The following is a 24,570-nucleotide window of genomic DNA, read 5'->3' as shown; positions in this document are numbered from 1 at the left end:
AGGTAAAATTGGTCATGACTCTTGTGGTTACAAGAAAACATCCAGAGAATATGTGATTAATGTTTCTTCTTTTGATAAAATTGTGTTTCTTTTTTTTTTGGTAAAATATATACAAAAATTGCAGCAATCAGTAAAATTTGAAATTAAATAAAAATTTTGATGTAAATTTATTTTATGTGCTATAAAGACCTCTACCCAGTAAAGAGGTGAAAGTAGTCCTATTTATTGTTATAATTTAAGTTGTATTTATGTTTATTTTCATGACAAAATGTTCTGTTAGATTTTACAAATATTGTAATTCCTCAAATTGGTGATAAATTTGGTGATAAAACAAAAAAAGTCAGAAAAAAAATTAAAAATGTAAGTTTCTTTTAGGAATAATTCACAGAAGCTTGTTTTAATGCAGGATGCCTTAATATTTAGGTTTTCATTGATTTGCTTCAGTTTTTTTCAATAACATTGTAAAGTATGATACACTATTACTTGTTGGCAACAGTGTTAAATATCACACATATATAATTAAATTGTTAATGTAGCACTTAAAACTTTTTTCTCAGTTTTTATTATGGGGAAATTTCAAATGTATAGAAAAAGTGCAAGAATAGGTAATGAACATGCATATGTCTTTTATGTAGGTCCTCATAAATATTTTGCCACATTTGCTCTTTTTTCTCCACTTTTTTTCCCCAACCATTGATAGTTAATTGCAGACATCACCCCTAAATACTTCAGCATTTGTCTCCTAAGAACAAAGCATTGTTCAGCATAACTGAATAAATTATCACATTGATATAAATATAATCATCTAGTATGCAGTCCATATTAAAATTTCCCAACTGCCCCAATGATAACGTCCTTTACAGCTTTTCTCTTGTTTCATTTTCTTTCCTTTAAATTTTTTTCTGACCCAATCATTGTATTTAATTGTCATGTTTCTTTAGTTTCTTTTATTCTAGAACTGTTCCCCAGCTTTTTTTTTGCTTTTTTTTTTTTTTTGTCTTTTCCTGACATTAACATTTTTGAAGAGTCTAGACCTGTATTTTTTGGGGGTCAAATTTCCTCCATTTGAATTTGTTAGGGTAGTTAGTTGTCTTATTAGATTGAGGTGAACCTTTCCCCCCAACATTACTGCATAGGTGATGTCATTCTCAGTGAACCACATCACATAATTTCTGTCTATCCCATTATTCTTAATTTTTTTAATACATAGATATAGGTAGAGATCTGTTACCTATCCAAAAGAATGAATGCCTTAGTTTAGGTATGTAATACAAATTCTCTTTTGATAAAGGTGAGCTCTTTGTTAACAATAGTTTAAACATAGTTGAAAAAGTCCTTCAAAAGTAGAAAAATATACTGTAACATATCTAGCCGTCTATTATGTGTTTTATTAATACAATGTATAGTTGTTGAATGAATGACTATACTGATGACCTAAAAATCACAAATCCTCAGCTTTGTTAAGGAATTAAAATCCACTATTGTTCCACTGCTATTTAACTATTTTTATGTTTTCCTTCATTGTTTTGTTTAGGAAACAAAATGTACTAAGTTTGGAATAAATGGTTTGAAATATCTAAAATAAAAATAACCCAAGCAAATGTAATTTTAAACTGTCACTCTGTGTATAGGGTCACATTATTTCACTTGCAGTCACTCAGGGTTTATATATATCACATTTCAGTGTAATGACACAGGCAGGCTCCAAAGAAAATACCAGGCAACACGAATTTGGTTTGACTAACAAGTATTTACATGACTCTGTAGCTCTAATTATTGTAGTCTTTTAAGGGGTTTATGCTACACAGCTTCATTCTTTAAATGAATGAAGATTAAAAGAGGTTGATTGGTAGTATATGTAAAAATGATACTGCAGCCTGTTTAGATACATGTCAGATTTAAGTCAGAGCTTCTGCAGGGAACAGGTGGATTTAAGAGTGGCCTGACACGAGCAGACAACAGCCTGTCATGTGCATGCTTTCTTATGTGTATTAACTGTTTTTTCTTTCCAGAGGGGTAGTGTTGATAGAAGTCAGGGTGATCATATGCTCTTTTAGGTTTTTGTAGTCATCCAGTTGGTACATTATAGGGAAGAAAAGATAAACAGTGCTGTCCTTGGCTTGTGAGATTGGTAGTTGGGTAGATAAGTAATTGTTTTGTTGGCTATAGACCCATTCACATGTATTTGCCCACTAAGGACCATCCATATTGGTGGCATGCTTTTGCTTTGGTGAGATGACCAACTGGAACTGTGGGTTAAATCTGTGAAACCATTTCATGGATTCCCCTGTTGATTAAAACTCGCTTGTCAATGTGACCACAATATAACCTCTAATTCCACTATAGTGCTTCTCACTTTGTATTGCAAAGGTGTTCCCCTTAGATCATCTTGAGGTCTTCAAGCACAGAGACTGTCCCTTTTTTAAATCTCTGGATTCCCAGTGTGTAGTCTGGTGCCTAACTGAATTAAGAAAAAAAAAAAGTGCTCTCATTTTGCAACATAATTTGCTGGTGATAATGTAAATAATTATTTGGGCTTTTCTGTAGGATAAACACTTGAGATTGTATTAATTTGACAATTAGGCTTAATCCAGAGGATTTATTTATTTATCCACATTTAGTTAAGAGTTATTAGATCCAGGTAGGACAGATCCACCATTTCTCTTTCCTCTCCTATATATAATGTCCATTTTGAGTAGTTGGAGTCTGTGCCATACTGTTGTTAAAAATGTAAATATAATCCCTAGTTTCAGGCATTTTTGCCAGGTGCTGGATTCCTCCTACCTGCTAATAGGCTTTGTCTGTCATATACATATATGAAAGCATGTCCCACAAATCCAAGCATGTAAATTAGTAGAATTATCACACTAATGGTACTAGTAAACACTGTCCCCCTGGAATTCCAACTTGCACTTTCTGAATTTTGTCCCCTGCCTCTTACGTTTTCAGGTGAAGGAGTTATTACATAGGGAGGAGTTCAAGGAGCAAAAGTGGTAATGAAACTGACACACTCCTATAACACATAATTAGCTACTCAAAAATGGTGGTGTTTCTAAGAGTGCAAGTCTCCTTTGATGGATGTGAAAACATCTCTTTTATCTCTAATTGTACTCTTTGTACTTGTATAAATCTCATGCTCTCTTTGTTTTATTTTCTACTTCCTAATTTTCTTTACACTGGAGAAAGAAAGCTGTTGTAAAGAAGTAAAGTGAGTTTTTGCTTGTTGGCCAGGAATTCAAGATCAATGAAACATTTTTTTAAGTTTTTGTTTGTTTTTGTTTTTATTTGTTTTTTTTTTTTTTTTAGTGTTTGTTTATTTTTGAGAGAGAGAGAGAGAGCCAGAGCATGAGCAGGGGAGGGGCAGAGAGTGAGGGAGACACAGAATCCGAAGCAGGCTCCAGGCTCTGAGCTGTCAGCACAGAACCCAATGCAGGGCTCAAACTCACGAACTGCGAGATCATGACCTGATGTTTAAACCAACTAAGCCACCCAGGCACCCAAGATCAATGAAATAATTTTTAATTGAAGTGTTATAGTTAAAAATTTTAAGTATTGACTGAAAGTAATGGCAGTGGGAATACAAACAGTTTTCCAGTGTGAATTTTAGTGTTGAGGACTGTTTGTGGGCTATGGGTTCCTAGAGCCAGGCATAGGTGTAGGGAACACAGCACACCATCTTAAATGGATGCAGATATATTTTTAATAACCTCAGGTTTTTCCTGGTTTCATCAGGAATGATTATAGATTCCTTGAGAGTTATTTTTCTTATTATAAAAGCAATGTTTATATTCTCATTATAGAACTCTGGGAAACTAAAAACAAATGGCCAATATTTGTTGTGCACTAACTATATGCTAGGCTTTTAAAATCCTTGCAGAGACCCAATCGACTGGGTAATTATTATAATTTCCATTTTGCAAATGAAGAAGCTTCTATGCTCTAAACACTATATTATACTGATAAGTACTATGATAGAGCAGAGAGTTAGAGGATGTAACTTAATTCTGGGAGGCCATGAAAATTTCCCAGAGCAGTTGAATTTAGTCTGAATTTACTGAATTTACTGCTTGAATTTAGTCTCAGTGAAAGAGCAACTAGCCATAGTTATGAAGATGAGAAGACCATAGAATTCTGGTCTCATTTCTTCCCCTGCTTTATCTTTAGAACCTGCAATAGTGCCTTGCCCACAGTAGGCACTCACTAAATATCCGTTGAATGGATGTAGGTGGAACAACATTTACAATGACATAGATGAATAGAGAGCATGTTTAGAAAACTGATAGTTTACTTTGACAGGAGCATGGGCTATGTGATAAAAGCAGCAGGAGCTTGGGGCACCTGGGTGGCTCAGTTGGTTGAGCGTCCGACTTCAGCTCAGGTCATGATCTTGCAGTCTGTGAGTTCAAGCCCCATGTTGGGCTCTGTGCTGAGGGCTCAGAGCCTGGAGCCTGCTTCGGATTCTGTGACTCCCTCTCTCTGATCCTCCCCCATTCATGCTCTCTCTCTCTCTCTCTCTGTGAAAAATAAATAAACTTAAAAAAAATTTTTTTAAATAAAAAAAATTAAAAAAAAAAAGCAGCAGGAGCTTAGGTAGAAGAAATAAGGGTCAGACCATGAATTTACTGTTATGAAATTGCAATAGGGTACTTATTTTGGTAGCCCATATATAATAAAAATTGTTAAGCTATAAAGGAGGTGATTTGGATCCTGGGAAGGGATAAAATGCAATTGTGTAAATAGTTCCAGATATATATTTTCTAACTCAGTGGAACAAAATGTTTAAAATTGAGGGGTGCCTGGGTGGTTGAGTTGTTTAAGTGTTCGACTTGGGGTCAGATCATGATCTCACGGTTCGTGGGTTTGAGCTCTGCGTCAGGCTCTGCACTGACAATGTGGAACCTCCTTGGGATTCTCTCTCCCCCTGTCTCTCTCTGCCCCTCCCCTACTCTGTCTCTCTCTAAATAAATAAATAAATAAATAAACATTAAGAAAGAAAATGGTTTGAATGTTTGAATATTCTTTGGACTTCTGTGAAGATAAAATACTTTTGAATGCAAATGTGAAATATTAAAACTCTAAAAACCCCATTCAAGGGATGTGTCCTGGAATGCAAAGGTGGGTTTATCAGTTAACCTTCGTTGGGTAATAACCCCCTCCCCCCAAACTTAGTGGCTTAAAAAAACAACCACTTGGGCTGGATTCAGCTTGACAGTGCTTATGCTTGTCTTGGCTGGGCTCATTCACACATCTGCTTTCAGCTGCTGGACAGCTAGGCAGTGCTGCTTCTGGGTTGGCTGCTTGTCAGCTGGGATGATGGGGGCCTCTGGGCCACATGTCTCTCATCATCTACCAGGCTAGCCCAGGCTTGTTCAAGTGGAGATCTCAGGCTTCCGAGGACAGCAAGAGGGCAAGCCCCATGTATGAGTGCTTTTCAAAGTTGTTTGTGTCACATTTGCCACATATCCCATTGGTCAAAATAAGTTACATCCTAAATTCAAAAAGTAGAGAAATAGATTCTACCTTTCCATGGGAGGAGCTGCAAAGTCACATTGCAAGGGACTGGAAATACAGAGGGGAAGGATTTGTGGCCATTTTGTAGTCTAAGATAATGGATTATAGCTGGATTTCAGGAATGGACGGAAACCTAAATGTTGTTAGGTCTGCCTTGCTCTCTTGTTGCCTGTCATTCTTCTGTATCTTCAGACCAGCTTCCTCTACTTCAAATGGTTCCAATGGTTAAAAAAAAAAAAAAAAAGACTGCTGACAGCCTCTAAGATCATATAAAACAAATACAGATACCCCTTAACTGACTCTTCCTTTCTCCATTGGGAAGATTCCCTTGGAGAAGGGGATCTAGAATCTAGAAGGGAATATGGTTAATTTGCCTTCTAAATTCTAGAAGGGAATGTGGTTTAGTTTGCCTTCAGAAAACTTAATCTGTGAACTATGGTGGGGTGAGTGGGTTGGGTGTTTGTATGGGTGGGTGGGAGATGGGGGTTTACAGTGTGTGAATCTAGCATTCAAGAGTTATATTGCTATAACCTCATGACAGTTGGGTTGGGGGAATGAGAAGAAGAAGAAAGGGAATGGTGCCCCCCGTAAAACAGTAGATATTGGGAGTGGGTAACTAGACAAACATTTCACAGTGGTACATCACACTGAGTTTTATAAATCATATAGAAAATTCAGGGGACTGAAAGTAGTGGCTAAGCCCTTGGAGGAAGAGTGGTAAGAACTATTTTTACTTACAACATTTTTGACATCAAATGTATGGGTTTTTTTTCCTGACACCAACCAATTCTCCAACTCTGCAGACACCAACTGGGTGTCCTTCAATCCAATCCAATCCAATCCAACTCATTATACCTGGAGTTAGCATCAGATTCCACCAGGTAAGGACTCAGTCTTACAAGACTGCTTTCCCGTTTCAGATGCCAGCTACAATTCCCAGACTGTCACCTGTACTTCTGACCAACCAGCTTTAAATTCAGGGATTCCACTAACCCTCCCCTCAGTTTCAGTAATTTTCTATAATGACTCACAGAACTCAGGAAAGCTCTTTACTTACTGTTACTGGTTTATTATAAACAATACAACTCAGAAACAAATGGAAGAGATGCATAGAAGAAATATGGGACAAAGGGGTTGTACAGAACTTTTATGCCTTTTTTTGGGTGTGCCAACCTATCAGCACCTCATGTGTTTACCAACCCAAAGCTTTCTAAACCCTGTTATTTAGGGTTTTTTAAATGGAGGTTTCATTACAGAGGTATGATTGATTAAATCATTGTCCATTGGTGATTAACTCAATTTCTAGCCTCTCTTCCTTCCCCAAACGGGGTGGGTGGGCTGATAGTTCCAACCCCCTAACCCATACCTTGGTCTTTCTTGAGGCCAGCCCCCATCCTGAAGCTATCTGAGAGCCCTTAGCCACCATTCTCATTATTATACAAAAAACACTCCAGAGATTCCAAGACTTTAGTAGCTATGTGCCAGGAACCAGGACAAAAATCATTTATTTTTTTTTATTATATCACAAAGGGTAAATTGGGGGAACTGAATGAGGAAAGAAAAAATTAGGATTCAATCATAGTTGGAGGGGCTGCAAAGGGTGGCTAGGAAAAACAAAATATCCACTTACCAGATAGGGGCAAATTCAGAAAGGCTTTACTCTGGCAAGGACAGATTAAGGAGGAGCTGGGCAGAATCTCTAAGAGGCCTTCACACATTCCTGTAACTGAAGATAGGGCTGCAGTGGCCTGACTCTGAGCAGTTAGATTTTTAGCCTCACTAGAAAGGACCAGAGAATCCCAACATAGTTTAAAGTTGAAAGTATTAGGAATCAGATTTTCTGTGCAGATTGTAGGCATTTGTTAACATTCAATGAAAGGAAGAAAGCAGGATTCATAAATAAGCATTGACCTATAAATTACCTATCTGTAGTTTGCTATCTGAGATTTCCCCTACTGTTAGTTAATTACTCTAAGTCAAAGTTTCTCAAGCTTTTATTTTATTTTATTAAAAAAAAGTTTTTTTTTAAAGTTTATTTTTTTTTGAGAGAGAGAGAGCTGGGGAGGGGCAGAGAGAGAGAGACAGAGAATCTGAAGCAGGCTACAGGCTCTGAGCTGTCAGCGCAGAGCCTGATGTAGGGCTCAAACTCATGAAGTCTGAGATCATGACCTGAGCTGAAGTTGGATGCTAAACTGACTGAGCCATCCAGGCACCTCAATTTCTCAAACTTTTAAACCATGACTCACAGTAAAACATGTTTTTCATTGCATGTATAAGACACATGGTCAAACATACTCCGAGCAGTTCCACCAAACAATACAGACCCTTTCTAAGTGCAATGATTTCTACTCCATTCCATTTCCTTCTTTTTAAAAGCTTACTTTGACTGACTAAATTGATTTCATGATCAGCTAATTGGTTGCTACCAATTGTCTGAAAGCATTGCTCTAAGAGGTTTACTAAAATTTTCATGGGCCTAAGACCAGTTTGAAGAAAGGGGATAGGAGCAAAGTAAAGGGGTAAAGCTCTTCTGTCTCAAGGACTCCATCCAAGATGGAGCAGCAGGAGTTCCCAGTAACATACTGAGAAATCTTCTTTGGGGAGTGTCTTGAGTGGTTTTATCACTCAACTCCTTTTACTTCTACACATAGTGTCATTTATTTGATGACAAATTGTTTTTATTCAGGAGAATTTTCTGGGTCCTTTATTTCTTCCTTTTCATGTTGTTGACATTGTAGGTATTTTGATAATCACTGGCACATGTTCCGTGAAATAAAGGAGAAAAATGAAAGAAGTGAAATCCTTCTCTCTTTTATGTCATTATCACAGTTGGAGGTTGGAAATTATAATCCAGAAAAATCCAGTAAAATCCAGAAAACTCATAATAATGAGTTTTCTGGATTTTTGTTTTCTGTATATCAGCCTATGGAAGTGTAAGGAAAAACAAACTCTAAATGAAGCAAAAGAGAGAAAGTAGTACTCCAATCTCCAAGATGTTCCAATGTCATGCAATGGCTGAGTAGTGAGCAGTTCCAGAGTTTTTATTTCATACATATTCATTTATTAGGGGCATATTTTTGTTTCCAAATATGGTGGATTAGTAGGGGAATGAGACACTGACATCATATATTCATTTGTTTATGCATTCATTCAATATTCATTTATCAACGAATAGTTTAGGTATTAGAGATGCAGGAGTGAACAGAACATTGTCCCTCACCTCATGCAGCTGGGACAAATGGGGGAGATCAGTATTATTATTATTATTATTATTATTATTATTATTTTAAAATATAATTTATTGTCAAGTTATCTAACATACATTGTATACAGTGTGCTCGTGGCTTTGGGAGTAGATTCCCATGATTCATTGCTTACATACAACACCAAGTGCTCATCCCAACAAGTGCCCTCCTCAATGCCCGTCACCCATTTTCCCCTCTCCCCTACCCCCCCGTCAACCCTCAGTTTGTTCTCTGTATTTGAGTCTCTTATGATTTGCCTCCCTCTCTGTTTGAAACTATTTTTGGAGGGGAGACCAATATTAAACAAACGTATCTTTACACAGATTGTGATAAATACTATGACAGTAACAGACTATGAGAAAGAAAAACAGGAAGGACCCAATTTATATGGGGAGTGGTAGTTTTAGGAAAGGCCTTGTGAAGTAAGTCAAGATGTGGAAGCTGAGCAGGAGGTGGCAGGCAAAAATGACCTGGTTTAATTTTTTTTTTAACATTTATTTATTTTTGAGAGACAGAGAGAAACAGTGAACAAGCAGTGGAGGGGCAGAGAGAGAGGGAGACACAGAATGTGAAGCAGGCTCTAGGCCCTGAGCTGTCAGCATAGAGCCTGATGCAGGGCTCGAACCCATGAACTGTGAGATCATGACCTGAGTTGAAGTCAGACGCTTAACCAACTGAGCCACCCAGGCGCCCCAAAAATGACCTCGTTTGAATAGTATATGTCACATATTAACAAAAAGCCCAGAATATTCCACCATGTTTTGAAAAGCTAAAACTTCAGCAATAGATATAAGTAATATACAGGGGCTCCTGGGTGGCCCAGTCAGTTAAGAATCCAACTCTTTATTTCAGCTCAGATCAGGATCACGGTTCATGAGCTCAAGCCCCACATCGGGCTCTGCGCTGATAGCATGGAGGCTGCTTGGGATTCTTTCTCTCTCTAACTCTCTCTCTCCTTTCTCTGCCCCTCACTCTCTCTCTCTCTCAAAAGAATTAATAAGCATTAAAAAAATAAAAAAAATAAGTAATATACAAATCCTCCTAAAAGAAGTGGAAGGAAAGACTCATGAGGTGAAAAGGGAAAGTGAGCAGAGCTGCCATCTAAGGCACAGGTGGTCAGGACTGTGATTGATGTTGCAAGTTGCTGTTTGGTCCAACGGCAGAGAGCCGATTTCCCACCTTGCAAAGCAGCCAGGGCCTATCCTTACCAGTATCTCTTGGAAACTATCTTTGTATTTTTCTCCTGGTCTCTCTACCCGCCACCCCCCCCCCCCCTTAGACAACATTAGTGTCTCTTGTTCCATGTGTTGGCAGGGTGTAAAGTGGATGTATTTTGTAAAAAGTTACCTTACCAATTGGAAACATCTCCTGGGCTAGGTTGGTTCCTCTTCCATTAGAAATTATTTGCCCTGTAGTGCCTGGGTGGCTCAGTCAGTTATGTGTCTGACTCTTGATTTCGGTCCAGATCATGATATCACAGTTGATGAGTTTGAGCCTCCCATCAGGCTCTGCGCTGATGGTGTGGAATCTGCTTGGAATTCTCTCTTCAATGCGTGCGTTCTCTCACATGCTCTCTCTCTCTCAAAATAAATAAATAAACTTTAAAAAAAAAGAAATTATTTGCTGTTCCTCTGAAACCTTAGGCCAAGAGCTTGCTAAACCATTGTTTGACATTTCTATACTTACATTCAGCAGAATGCTTATATGCAATATCATTTCCATATTGTTTCTATTTTCATCTTAGTCTTTTGTTGAACACAGTGTTTATAACATTTATAATTTAAGGGAGTGTCAGAAATGACTACATGTAGGGACCCAACAAGGAGTGAAAATCTAGAGAAAGAGATTGCAATCAGACATTTATTTTCCAATGGACAAGGTTTTTGTTTTTGTTTGTTTGTTTGTTTTTTCCTTTATTACAATTTAATCAATTAACAGCTGAAATTGTATCTGTAGTCATTATTAGGTTTAATTGCTGAGAAATATGTTGTGTCTTTTTAACTGGGGAAAATGTATCAAATTTTTCTATAGCTTTTTTACTTTCCAAGAGCAAAGACTTTATAATCATAAAATAATAAAAAGCCAAATCAAAAATAGTATATATTTTTGTATATTTTATATATTTTATGTTATTTTAAATTATTTTATGTTTTATATAATATTTTACATACTGTATTATGGTTGATGTATTAATTATATATTATATAATATCATTATGTTATTAATTATTACATTACATCATATTATATATTTTTATTTATTTTTTACATTTTATTTTTTTAAATTTACATCCAAATTAGTTAGCATATAGTGCAACAATGATTTTATATTGTTAATTTATATATGATTAATATTCCTTAATGCCCCTTATCCATTTAGCCTATCCCCCTCCCACACCTCCTCTAGTAACCCTCTGTTCTCCATATTTATGAGTCCCTTATGCTTTGTCCCCCTCCCTGTTTTTATATTACTTTTGTTTCCCTTCCCCTATGTTCATCTGTTTTGTCTCTTAAAGTCCTCATATGAGTGAAGTCATATGATGTTTGTCTTTCTCTGACTGACTAATTTCACTTAGCCTAATACCCTCCAGTTCCATCCATGTAGTTGCAAATGGCAAGATTTCATTCTTTTTGATTGCCGAGTAATACTCCATTATATATATATAATATATATATATGTGTGTGTGTGTGTGTGTGTGTGTAAAGATATACCACATCTTCTTTATCCATTCATCCATCGATGGGCATTTGGGCTGTTTCCATACTTTGGCTATTGTTGATAGTGCTGCTATAAACATGGGGGTGCAAGTGTCCCTTCGAAATAGCACACCTGAATCCCTTGGATAAATACCTAGTAGTGCAATTGCTGGGTTGTAGGGTAGTTCTATTTTTAGTTTTTGAAGAAACCTCCATACTGTTTTCCAGAGTGGCTGCACCAGCTTGCATTCCCACAATGGACAAGGTTTTTTTTAGTCAGTTTTTCTGCCCTTTGGATCAGGCTGTCCTTGGACTGGTGATCTTCCCTTGGCAATATTTTGTGAAGCAAGCAGGAGTTCCTTGAGTCACAGCAGAGTCCCCAGGGCTTCTGTTTTTATCTGCATCTTGTTGAACACAATATTTATAGTATTTTTTGTAGGGCTTGAACCCATGAATCATGAGATCATGATCTGAGCTGAAATCAAGAATCGAATGCTCAACCGACTGAGCCACCCAGGTGCCCCTCCTTCTTTTTAATGGCCCGGGAGAAGACAGGTGTCTTCTTTTTTCCTTTTCTTTTTTATTGACGTATAGTTGATATACAATGTCATATTAGTTTCAGGTGTACAACATAGTGATTAACAACTCTATACATTATGCTGTGCTCACAAGCATAGCTACCATTTGTCATTGTACAAGACTCTAAGAACACTGTTAACTGTATTCCCTATCATGTACCTTTCGTCTCCATGATGTATTCATTCCATAACAGTATCTCCCACTCCCCTTCACCCATTTTCCCATCCCCCACTCCCTTCCCTCTGGCAACTATCAGTTTGTTCTCTGTACTCATAGGTCTATTTCTCCTTTTGCTATTAGAGTCTTTCAAAGTTTGAAGGCAGTTCTCCTGGTTTCTCTTACTCTTTCTTTGGGTGACATATCTACTATTCTTTTAACTATCCCTTCAAGAATGTGGTTACTGGACCTCATTGCTATTTTTACTTTCCCTTCTTAGAATGTACTATTGTTTTCATTGCCCCTCATGACATGACTATTCCACCTGATGCCTGTTAGGTCTCAAGTTTTTCTTTTATTTGTTCCAAGTGCCTATTTACTTCATTTTGAAAAAAATCTTAAGAATTATATGACCAAGAATCTTTATTCAATAAGGGTATTAAATTAGGAATAGAAAACTAGGGCAAAGGAAAGAAGAGTGAAAATATACCTGTTAATGACTGCTCATTACTTAATGTAATTGTCAAAACTGTTACTTGATATGTAATTGTGTTTTGTTTAATAATATTTACTGAGATTCCTGGAAGCCAAAGTAAACAAGGAAACATAGGAAGTTATACAGGTCTTGTGACCAGAACAGAGAAATCATATCAGTTCTTCAAAAGAGGTTATGTTTTCCCTGGGGGTATTAAATTCCAAAAAGTGTTTCTTATGTGGATTCTTTATAGCACACAAAATATAATGAAAATGACCTCTCCATCAATCTCAAATGCAACAGTGATATTCATATGACTACATGACTGCTTCTTATTCTGACCTTGGTAGATGCTTTTGGCATAACATTTGAGCACAACTCAGTAAAATCAATTTACTTCCCTTGTAAAAACTCTTTTAACACTCTCTACCATTTCCTGATGCTAAAGATTCTTCATACTCCATGTCATAGTCTTTGTGAATTGAATATTGTACACATAGGACCCTTTCTCCAAGGCAAATGTGTACACTGAGTTATGGATTTGGTTGATTTTGATTATGGTCCATGGCACTTATTTTTTTATCTTTGGTTTGGGTCGATTTCTGTACCATTGGAGTCATACTAAGAAAGCTAACAAGTGTTAATTTTAACAATTATGATTATGCTGGGTAGTAAATCATACTTAATGCCCCAGACTCTTCTTTACCTTCCTCCCGAGAGTCCAGATTGGTTTACAGTCAGAATTCCTGCAGTTTGGACCTTGAGGGTGGGACAGGACTGTGCTGCTCAAAACTCTATGAAGAACCTTCCCCTGGGGTGGGAATGGGAGCGTCCCTTTGACCACGGGAAGGGACGTGCAGTTCCAGGAAACACTTGCCAAACCACAGAGATTGCAGGCCTACTGCCCATCCATTATTATCATCATTATTTAATGTCTTTCAAAGGTCAGAGCCAAAATAAATGGTCTGTCAGCCAAGTGAGCGACACCAGCCTTTACCACAGGCATTGGAGGCCCTTTTGGTATTTAGTAGCAGTGACTTGGGTCATATTCTTGTCTGATTCCATCAGACTGGCTGGGTTTCTGCCTTCTGCTGTCTTGCCACAACTTTTTTTTTTTTTTTTTTTGGCAGTTCTCCCCACCCCCATCCATGCCCCCGCCAGCCCAGCCCAGTAATAGTTACTTGGTATGTGTTTGCTGCTCTTTCTTTCTTTCTTTCTTTCTTTCTTTCTTTTTTAGAATTAAACAAAGGGATTGAATTAATTGTGCTAGTGAGTGATAAAATACACAGGGAGGGCTTTTGGGGGCTCCTGAATTTGGGGTTCTGGTCCATCTCTGAAATTCTGCTCCCCCTGGGGATAAAGAGTAGTATTGTGGTCAAAAGTGTGGAGCCAAAACTCTGAGTTCAAATCCTGACTCTGCCACTTACTAGCTGAATAATCTTGGGCAATTTACTTAACTTCTCTATGTTTCAGTGTCCTCATTATAAAATGGATTTAGTAATAAAAACCTCCCTCATGGATTTGAAATTTGATAGTTCATGAAAAGTGCTTGGAGCAGTGTCTGTCTCAATGTGTTAGCTGCTATTATTATTAGGCTGCAGAAATCATACCAAGGTGTCAGCCTTATACTGAGATCACTGTAGGTTGAGGCTGTTTGGGAGGGAGGTACTTGGGATTGTATTTGGAGATGGGTAATGGGAAAGTACCTAAACCCCTCAAGACCCAGACCATCCAGCAAGATGGATTTTTTTTTTTTTCTTGAGGATAAAATGGAGTGAAATTATGATGACTCAGAAATGTCTGCATCCTAGGGCTCATGGCCCACTTCATTGTTCATTCCAACAGAAGGAATGTTCAGTCCAGGTATGCACAAATTTGGCTCCATCTGCTTACCAGGGCCCAGCATCCAGACAGAACCTCTGTTGCCTGAGGCAGGGGAACAAGGTAGTCTCATAGACTTTGAACTGGAGTGCTCAGGCTCTGAATCTTAGGTTAGCTTATTGACCTTTTTTGAGTCTCAGTTTCTTTCTCTATAAAATAGCAATTATAATTCCGACATTTCAAGGTAGTTTTGGAGACTAAATAACATGACACTTGTAAAATACCCTGCATAGTGTCTGGCCTTAAAAGACATTTGATTTGTTGGCTTCCTTCCCTTTCTTCTTCTCATTCTTCCCTGTCAGCTAACTTTATTAAGAAAGCCTCAGTGTAGGAAGTAATTTAGAGGAGTGCTTTCAAATTTAATGTGGGATGGAGGGGATTCTTGTTAAGCTACATATGCTGATTCAGCAGGTCTGGAGTAGTAGGGCCTGAGTCTGTGCATCTAATCAGTCCCCGGGTGACACCAATCTTGTGTCTCAGGCCCCCATAGTAGCACAGCTCTCTAATTCCTCCCTTTGCATCTCATTATTATCTTTTAGATTCGTGTTAGTATTTTAATACTCTTGCCACACACATATGCTTATCTAGGATCATTTGGAGAAATAGCAAAGGTTGCATGTTACCGTGCACCTCAGAGTGTTTTCTCTCATCCAGCACAGGCAGCAATGGTTGAGGTCCAGAAGAAACCTAGCATAGGCATTTTATCAGGATCCCCATGGACCTGGGATCCCAAACTGTTTTACATAAAATACTGGGTTCCTGTCTGTTGACAGTCTCCTTTCTGAATCTGGGTCCCTCCATAATGTAGATGGCAGGGAGGGAGTTGACTTAAAGACTGCTTTTGCCCTCACTAAGCACCTCAGATATTTTTAGAGCCATGCACTCCAACTACTAGCCTTCTCCAGGTTCGATAGGTTATGTTCTCTCCAATGTACACAGATGGAGGAGTCTACTTTGGCTCTTTTTTCTTTTTTGTCTGTGATACACACTTGTGAGTGCTTGGTGCATATTCTTTGATTCTAGAGATTTTAGCAGGTTTTTCAGATTTACTTTTGAGAACCCTCCTCACTGTTGTTTCTTTGTAGTATCAGAGCTTTTAAATATTTGACCTCCTTCTTTTTTCTTCCCTGCATTATTTACTGGAACTTCTTTACTCCGAACTACCAGGATCAGATGCATCTGCTGTGTGCATTTTGGGAACTGGCCCTCATTGTCCTCAGGCAACTTTTCTTGAAGTAAAAAAATGTAAAAGTGACTAATCTCCTTGAGTTACAAACCTTTGAGTTAGAGATGTGAAGAAGAAATAATAATAGCCTCCTTTTTTTTTTTAATTAAAACAAGACTATTTTTTCTTTTCTTTCCTTTTTTTTTAAATTTAAGAACACTACAAAGCGTCCAACTTAGAGCTTGGTCATCAGCCACATTACAAAACGAACCAAGGCTACATCAGTCTTTTAGGCTTACCTTGGTGCTATTTCATGAAGAGTTTCTCCTACTTGGCTCAGCTCTGCCTAATAGGCTTGCCAGTTTGGAGAACACTGAAAATAGCCCCAGCTAAGAAGCCAGGCATTTTGAAAGTTAAGATGGAGAAGTATTGCAGGCGGAAAAATAGGGAACATATTTGATGTAAAGAAAAGTCAGTGGGGCCATTAATATTTCCATCTTATCTAGATATATCAGTCAGGGTCATAATAGAAAACGGGTGGCACAGTCCATAATTAAGGACAATTTACAAAGGTATAGGTGTAGGGGAAACCTAGGACTAGTGGTGAGTTGTTACTGCCCTTGAGCCTGAAAGTGACCTTGGCAGGGAGGGATCCAACCTCACTATTCTTCCTCCACACTTTCAATTTCCCATTTCTTGCCAGAGCTCTCTGTTGGAAGAACCCAATGGGAAGCAGAGTGCATAAGAGTACCTTGTTATAGTTTATTCTGGGCAGCCTCCTGGAGCAGATAGCAGGGTGGAGGTGGGTGGACAGATGACCTATAGGGTCAAACAGAAGTAAACTACTCTTACACTTTCTTTTGAAGGACTTGTTAACCTGAAGGCAATATCAATATTGTGAGGTCCTAGAGGGAAGACACTGGCCTTCCCACTTATCTGTGGGATACTGTTTAAGGGATTGTTGAGTGAATGAATGGGGCTGTTCATTTCCTTCCTTTCTCTCTCTCTCTTTTAAGTTTATCCATTTTGAGATAGAGATAGAGAGAGAGAGAGAGAGAGAACAACAAGAGCAGGGGAGGGGCAGAGAGAGAAGGAAAGAGTGAGAATCCCAAGCAGGCTCTGCACTATCAGTGTAGAGCCTGATGTGGGGCTCGAACTAACGAACTGTGAGATCATGACCTGAGCAGAAACCAAGAGTCCGATGCTTAACTGACTGAGCCACCCAGGTGTCCCTCTTTCCTTTCTCTTGACTTGAACTTGGGGTGGCCAACAATAGCTGGATGATGCTGTCTTGGTTAGGGTCTTGTGTTCTGAATAGAGAGGCTTCTCATAGTCACAGCTAACTGACTCAAAGAGATTAACACTTCCTGTCTATGTGATCATTTTAGTTTTAACAATATCATTAGTAAAACTGTTAAATGAAGGTAGAGTTTACTGCATTAATATCTTGAGTCTTTTTGTATTAACATTGTTTTTACAAGTATCCAGATTTAGCTAGGCAATGCATTCATGAATCTTTAGCTCATCTCAGTGAATATTAAATCTAACCCTGTTATTTCTCCTCTCACCAGTGCCCCACTGGCCCACAGATGGGTAAACTGTTTAATTTGGGAACCCATGTGACTTTTGATTCTTTCCCAGGCTGCTTCAAGAGAAGAACACACAAAGGAATAAATTAACTTCATTAACTATCTGCAGTAGCTTTAAAAGAAGGTCTCTGGGTAATGCCAGGTTTCTTTTAACTGTCCATAGAGCAGGAGTCAAAATAGAAATGAATTTATTGGCTACAAACTTTGGAAAACTTCCTCATGCAGTCAAACTGTCATCCCTAAAGATTCTCAGACATTAGTATTTTGCAGGAAGGGATAGAGCTAAATGCCACAAGTGACTAGTTTGGAGGTACCTGGAGTTCCTGAAGTACTCAGGTGTAAGAGCAGAAGAGAACACATTGTTAGGGAGAGGAATGAGTCCCTTTTCACTTAGTGCTTTACTATTCTTGTCTAAGGGTTCTCAGGGTGTGCGTGCGTGCGTGCGTGCACGTGTGTGTGTGTGTGTGTGTGTGTGTGTGTGTGTGGTGTGGGGAGATAAAAGAAGTGGGGGAGCCTCAGAATCTCTTAGACATCCATGAAAAAGATGACTTTATCCTTTGCTAAATAGAATTGGGTCCTCAAATTCCATATGATCGTTCTTTGAAATTCTGATGGGTTTCTTTCCATACACTTTTGTTAATGAGTTTTTGACAGATCCTTCTTATTCTCATGAAATCTATTGATATTTTATGTATTTCAAATCTGAACGGATTGTTGATTTAATTCTCTGCAAGGATCATAACTCTTGGAGGACTTTTTTATAGTTCTGCTTCCCGGGTCCCCAAGGACAGAAAAGGCATGGCTGGCTCACATGAACCCCTCACATCACCCAGAGTGACAGGCATTCTCTGCTCCCATTAAACCCCCTGCTGTAAGGTCCCTCCATTAATGGGTTTCTGAGTTTGGGTCATGCCATCTCTGGCTAAGGCTATGGACCTACAGAAGCATGCAATTTTTTTCCTTAATCAGGATTTGAGATTTAAAAATAACTTTTGTTTCTAGTTTCTTCACATGTCATAACCATTTTGGATTTGACCTTTTTGCTTTTTGTATGGGGGTGAAGGACTAGAGCCACTGGAAAAGCTGCCTGTAGGCCTGCAGTTGGAGTTTCCACTACAGGCATGTTTTGTTTGGCAGGCAGGCAGGCAGGGCCCTTCACTCTACCCCTTCTCCTGCCACCATTAGACTGAACTGCTTCAAATGGAGCACACACTCTCCTGTTTGCCTCAGGCCACATTACTCCCTATTGCTGAATTCATTCTAGGCACATCCAGAAACTTTTATGTTCTCTCTTTTCTCAAACATTTTTTTAAAAAACTTTATTTATTTATTTTTGAGAGAGAGAGAGAGAGAGAGAGAGAGAGAGAGAGAGAGAATGAGCAGAGGAGGGGACAGAGAAAGAGGAGGGTAGAGAATCCCAAGCAGGCTCTGTGCTGATACCAGAGAGACTGATGCAGGGCTCGAACTCATGAACCATGAGATCATGACCTGAGTTGAAGTTGGAAGCTTAACTGACTGAGCCACCAAGGCACTCCATCTTTCCTAAACACTTTAAAAAATAGTTCTGTGTTCCATAATAATTATACCTGTCTTTACTTTTGACTTGGGATTGAGCTACTTGTGTAAATCAAATGATTCCTTAGTCGTCCTGTACAAATAACAAAATTAACAATTGTATAGTTCTTTAGAGCTTACGAGGCATTTTTATTTAATTTATTGGATCATCACAATAATCCCATGGCTAGAGAGGTGGGTATTTTTCTCCATATTATGGATGGGAGGTTATATAGCATAGTGATTAAGAGTATAGGCTTTGGAGTTAGACAATTTGAGTTTGAATTTCACCTTTTGTAATTACTATCATAGTCTCAGCTAATAAATGTACACAGTTTCCTCAACTGTAGAATGGGTATATACTATCTATCTTATAGGGTCATTATAAGAAGTAAATAATTAATTCATACAAAGTAATTAGAACCATGCCTAGCATATAGCAAGTGCTCAGTAAATGTTAACTGCTAAAAATATTATTGTTATTATTAATAGCACATGAAAAAATGAAAACTTGAAAAAGTTGTGAAATCTAAAGTCACAACAGCTAGTTGGCAGGAGCGTTGGGGCTTTAATCAAGATTGAGAAATGTCTGGTACTGGCTTCTTTCCTCCGTATTTACTACTGATTTCCTCATGTGTTCTGAGGGGACTATAAGGTGAATCATCTTTTCTTTCATCTTTCAGCTTCCTTATCTTCATTTTCTTTTGTTTACTCACCTTTAGAACTCTTGGGCATCATCTGTCCAGTCATGGGATCCATCTGTCAGAATTCAGCAAGGTGTAGGGATGTCCACATCCCTGCAGGTAGACTCTCCTTGACACAGAGCTGCTGGGGATGTCTGGGGTCCCTCTGAATTCTGTCCAGATAGATAGCCTGGAAAAATTAACATCCTACTTAAAGTAAAAGTATCCTATTGTTGCCACACAGCAAATATTTTAGAAATCAATAAGCATATATTTCTCCATGCTTCAGTTTCTTTCTTCTTAAGAGCAAGAATACTTAAATTTAGTGATCTCATTTGTCATTCACATCCCTTTGAGGTAGTGAAAAATAGGTTAAATTATCTCCAGGGGGGGTGGGGCCAGGAGAAGGGTAATGAAGTCCAGTGTGAAAAGAACACAGGCTATGAAGTCAGGCAGATGAGGTTCAAATGGCTGTTTCATTTTCTGCTATGTCTCCAAGTCCCATTTTCCTCATCTATAAGGAGGATAAGCAGAGGACTGTGTGGAGACTTAAAGGAGATACTGTTCACCAAAGAGATAATGGCAGGTACTTAGCAGGTAAATATGGCTGTTATTGGGGAGGTGACTTTTCACACTGGCTAAGGGTCACAGTGGGGAGCTCAGAGAAAGGGAATGCAATAGTGGGAATAATATTTGAGGAAGACTATGCTGGAGGAAGATTTAAGTGGTCAGCCCAGTGACTTGGCCATATTAGGTAATCGGCAAGCTGGGTATTGACTGGAAATAGGATTTATATGAGAGAAGACAGGAAGTAATACCAGTTTGCACAAATGTGTGAGATGGTCATGGAGACAAATCTAATTGGAAAAGAGTGGTAGACCATATGATTTCATATGCAAATTGGTTGCACATTTTAGAAGGCTTTGAAATGCCAGATTGAGGAGCTTGAACTTATTTCATTAAGGAAATAATGAACTTATTTCATTATTTCAATAGGAAGCCATTGAACATTCTTAAACACATATTTTGACATATTCAATTTTGGTTAGAACTGTGTTTGTGTATTGGGCCTCTTCATCATGGTTGGAGGAAGATGTGTCTGGTTAGACGATGCTAGTTCTGATTTTTACATTTAATGGAAATGCCACAGAGACAGCATTTCTTTTGGACTGGAAGATAAAGTTGGATGACACCACTTTGGCTGTGTGGAGACTAGACTAGTCCACTGTGGGGGAGACAAAGGAAGATGAAGGGAGAAATGAATGAGTACCCATATGAGATTTTTGGTGATACTAGTCTAGAGAGGGATGGAGCAAATAGAAACATGGAAGAAACTGCTTTCCCTATTTGTTTTTTGTTTTTACAAGAGATACTGGGTTTTTTAAAGTTTATTTATTTATTTTGAGAGAGACAGTATGTGCACGCACGCTGGGGGGAGGGGCAGAGAGAGAGAGAGAGAGAGAGAGAATGAGAATCCCAAGCAGGCTCTGTGCCGAGAGCAGTTCAATGCAGGGCTTGAACTCACAAACTGTGAAATCATGACCTGAGCTGAAATCAAGAGTCAGACGCTCAACCGACTGAGCCACCCAGGTGCCTTTGTGGAATCTCTTATGGATAGCAAATACATGGCATGCACAGTCTATTTCTAATTCGATCCCACTGCAAATGTTAATTGATCTTGGTATGTTTTCCTATTGAGCTCAATGGTAGTCTTAGAGTCCTTGTTAACACAATGTTTCAGGCAGCTTTTATCAATTTATCAGAGTTAGCACTGGAATTCAAACCTATCTGTCATGTCTGGAGTAAGAAATGAATGAGAAATAGATTATGGCTATACTCACAGTACAAATCAATTCTTACTTTTCCAGGTGGAACTTGCAGAAATCTGTGCCAAGAGCGAGCGTTATATTGGCACTGAAGGAGGAGGGATGGACCAGTCCATATCATTTCTTGCAGAAGAAGGAACTGTAGGTGACATTAAGCTATTTGGAAATATCAACTAGGCAAAGTTCCAATGGAGAGGAAGGCCCTGAGATCTTCCACATCCTTGGTTCTGGGCCACCAATTCTATCAGGTTCTATTGTAAATGGTATTTCTCAATTGCTTTGTAATTCAAGGCTGCTATCAGTTCACCTATTATGTTTCATGTTGATCACCTCTTTCTTAGGCTTCCAGAACCATACTTCAAGTCTGTTTTTCTCTTGTGTCTACTTTTCTCCCCCTTCTATTTCTTTTCATTGTTAAATGAGATTTCTCAACTCCTTGGTTGTTGAGACCTCCTTTCCCGCTCTCGTCCCAAATCACTTCATCTCATGGCATTTTCATAATCTCTTGTTGGTTTTAAACCCAAATGTTAACTTCTCTTACCACATATATTCACAACCCCTCTTTTTATAATTTACACTTTGGTATCATTTTTCTCTGTCAACATTTTTGGGGCTTCAGTGGCGGGGAAAAGAATGTTGATGGTAAGCCAGAGATGAATTCCTTAGCTGCATACTACTTCCCCTTGGCTATCAACTCCCTTAGGCAGAGTAGAGGTTTTGGTTGTTGCCCATAAACCCATTTCCAAAGTAGAAGCAGACATTTCTTTAAAACCTTTTCTTAGTTTTTCATCAGATTCCTACAGGCTTGGCTATTTTCCAAGAATACCTGGATTTCTTCTTATTAAGAATATTTATTATTGATTTCTCTAAGCCAAAGACATGAAGCATGAGAAAATGTGGTTTAATGTTGAGAACATACTCTGGGTGTTTGGGATGAGACCTGACAAGCATAGATGGTGGCAAGAGTCCTGATGTTAATGTAAGTTAGCTATAGAGTCTGAACAAAGTCCAGTGTCTTTGAGCTTAAAAACACTTCATGACCTGGCCCTTGCTTTACCTCTCCAGCCTACCCTGTCACCAATCTTCAACCTTCCAACTTTGAGCTCCAGCCAAATTTCAATACACAAAGCTCTATTAACACCTCATGTTTTTTGCCTCTGAACTTGCATATGCTCTTCCCTCTCTTTGATATCCCATTTGGGTCAAGAAATCCTCTGTCTGCCCTAGTTTTGCTCATCCTTTAAGACTCAGTTTAGATTTCCCTTTTTTCAAAGGAGCCTATACTAGGTGATCAGATGCTTCAACTATGTGTCTATAAAGCTCCCTGCACTTTGCTACCACTGTAACACAACCTAGAAATGTATTTGTCTACTTGATTGTCTTTCCTGCTAGATTGTGAGCTCTTATGAAGGCAGGGACAATGTCTGTCTTGTTCACTGTTGTATCTCCAGTGCCTCATACAGTGCCTGGAAGTCAATAATAATATTTGAATCGAATGAGTGCATTTTTAGGAAAAATGTTTGCTAAGGTAAATAAATACATAAAGTATTTAACATTTTCTGAATTCTAATACATTATATCTCACCTGTCATTTTTCTTCCAATAGGCCAAGTTGATAGAATTTAGTCCTCTGAGGGCAACTGATGTGAAACTCCCAAGTGGAGCAGTGTTTGTGATTGCCAACAGTTGTGTGGAAATGAATAAGGCAGCGACTTCACACTTCAATATCAGAGTGATGGAGTGTCGGCTGGCTGCAAAGGTATGAACTTGGCACACTAGTGAAACCTGGAGTAGGCTTTCCCTTGTCCTTTTTCTCCTTTTTCCCTGCTACTTTGTCTCTTTCCCTAAAGTTTAGGGCAACATTCTTAGTGCAGCAATATTTTAAATGATAATCTTTGGGTAGAGAGCAATCTGATTCCAAACTCAGGAGATAAATAAACCTATAGGTATGCCCTGCAACCTCTAGGCATTTGGAAGCTATGTGAACTTCACAGTTGAGTCTTCTAGGGTGGCATGGGGAGAAGAGGAGAGTTTATATCTGTGAAGCACAGGCCGTGGGTTAGGTATGGGTGGAGAAAGGTAGTTAGAGGTGACTGATGGGAAGTGACCATAACTGATCTTGTTTCCTCAACAAATGTGATGGTAACCCCAACACCTGCTGCTGTCAGATGTACCATTTTCGTAGCAGCGGGCCATCACTGGTCACTCTAAAAAAACAGACTCGCTGTAATGCTCCTGTGCCCAAAAGACTTTTACATGTCTGCAAAGGAAACACAAACCAGCAGGGAGTTTTGGGAGTTCTCTGTTCCATAGTTTAGAAGAATCTTGCCAGTCAAGCCTTAAATCTACTTAGGAAGTATTTATTGAATACCTGTTGTATGCCTAGGAGCATGAAGATACACAGAGAGATATAAGACATAAGAATAGAGAGAGTAGAGTGGAGAGTTAAAATTAGAGGGATGTGAAATTAGAGTTAAAATTAGAGGAAATGGTTAGTATGTGATCAGGTATGGTATGTAAGCAGGTGCTGCAAAAATGACGCAGAAATGAAATGTTATGGAGGATCCAGAAAGGTACATGGTATGACCAGAAACGTGGAGAGAATTAAGGCCTGGAGCTGGGGAGTGGGTTCTGGCTTAGGAGGTGCACTGTGCTTTCTCCTAGTTAGAATGAGGGCTTAGAAATTTAAGTCTGATCAGATAATTCCCCTGCTTAACACCTTTCAAATTTTTTTATTTCATTGGAATAAAGTAAAAAGTCCTGGAGAGCCTTGCAAGATCTGATGCCTGTGCACTTCATCCTCTTCCTGTCTTAGCATCCCCCACTCCCATTACACTCCGGTTATAATGCTCCTTCCCACCCCAGGGACTTTGCACATGCCCAGAATGCTCTTCCCCTTGCCTTCTTTGAAGTCTCAGCCTAAATGTCCCCCAGGGAAGCTTTCCTTGACTTTCTTACTCCCAGACTAAGGTTAAATCTCCCTTCAAATTTCATTGTACATACACTTCTCAGTTATGGAATTATCACCATTGTTTAATGTCTGTCTCCTCCTTTTTTTTTTTTTAATGTTTATTTATTTATGAGACAGAGAGAGACAGAGCATGAACGGGGGAGGGTCAGAGAGAGGGAGACACAGAATCGGAAACAGGCTCCAGGCTCTGAGCTGTCAGCCCAGAGCGTGACGCGGGGCTCAAACTCACAGACTGCGCG

The 24,570-nt window shown here is 38.8% G+C and overlaps 1 protein-coding gene across 3 annotated transcripts in view; it reads left to right on the top strand.

Annotated features, from left to right (window-relative positions):
- The window catches only part of GALK2 (galactokinase 2), a 130,208-nt gene that overhangs the window by 55,013 nt on the left and 50,625 nt on the right, over positions 1–24,570 (top strand). For all 3 annotated transcript variants that reach the window (XM_047075132.1, XM_047075134.1, XM_047075133.1), the window contains 2 exons: positions 21,403–21,501; positions 22,967–23,119. In XM_047075132.1, the coding sequence (XP_046931088.1) occupies positions 21,403–21,501; positions 22,967–23,119 (252 nt within the window). The remainder of the gene's footprint in view (positions 1–21,402; positions 21,502–22,966; positions 23,120–24,570) is intronic.

Source organism: Lynx rufus, unplaced genomic scaffold, assembly GCF_022079265.1.
Source record: "Lynx rufus isolate CCGP_SWC_20201006 ecotype Redwood Valley unplaced genomic scaffold, mLynRuf1.p SCAF_13, whole genome shotgun sequence".
NCBI classification, from domain to species: Eukaryota; Metazoa; Chordata; class Mammalia; order Carnivora; family Felidae; genus Lynx; species Lynx rufus.
Note: the sequence above shows the minus strand (reverse complement) of the source record. Positions and strands in the feature narration are given on the sequence as shown.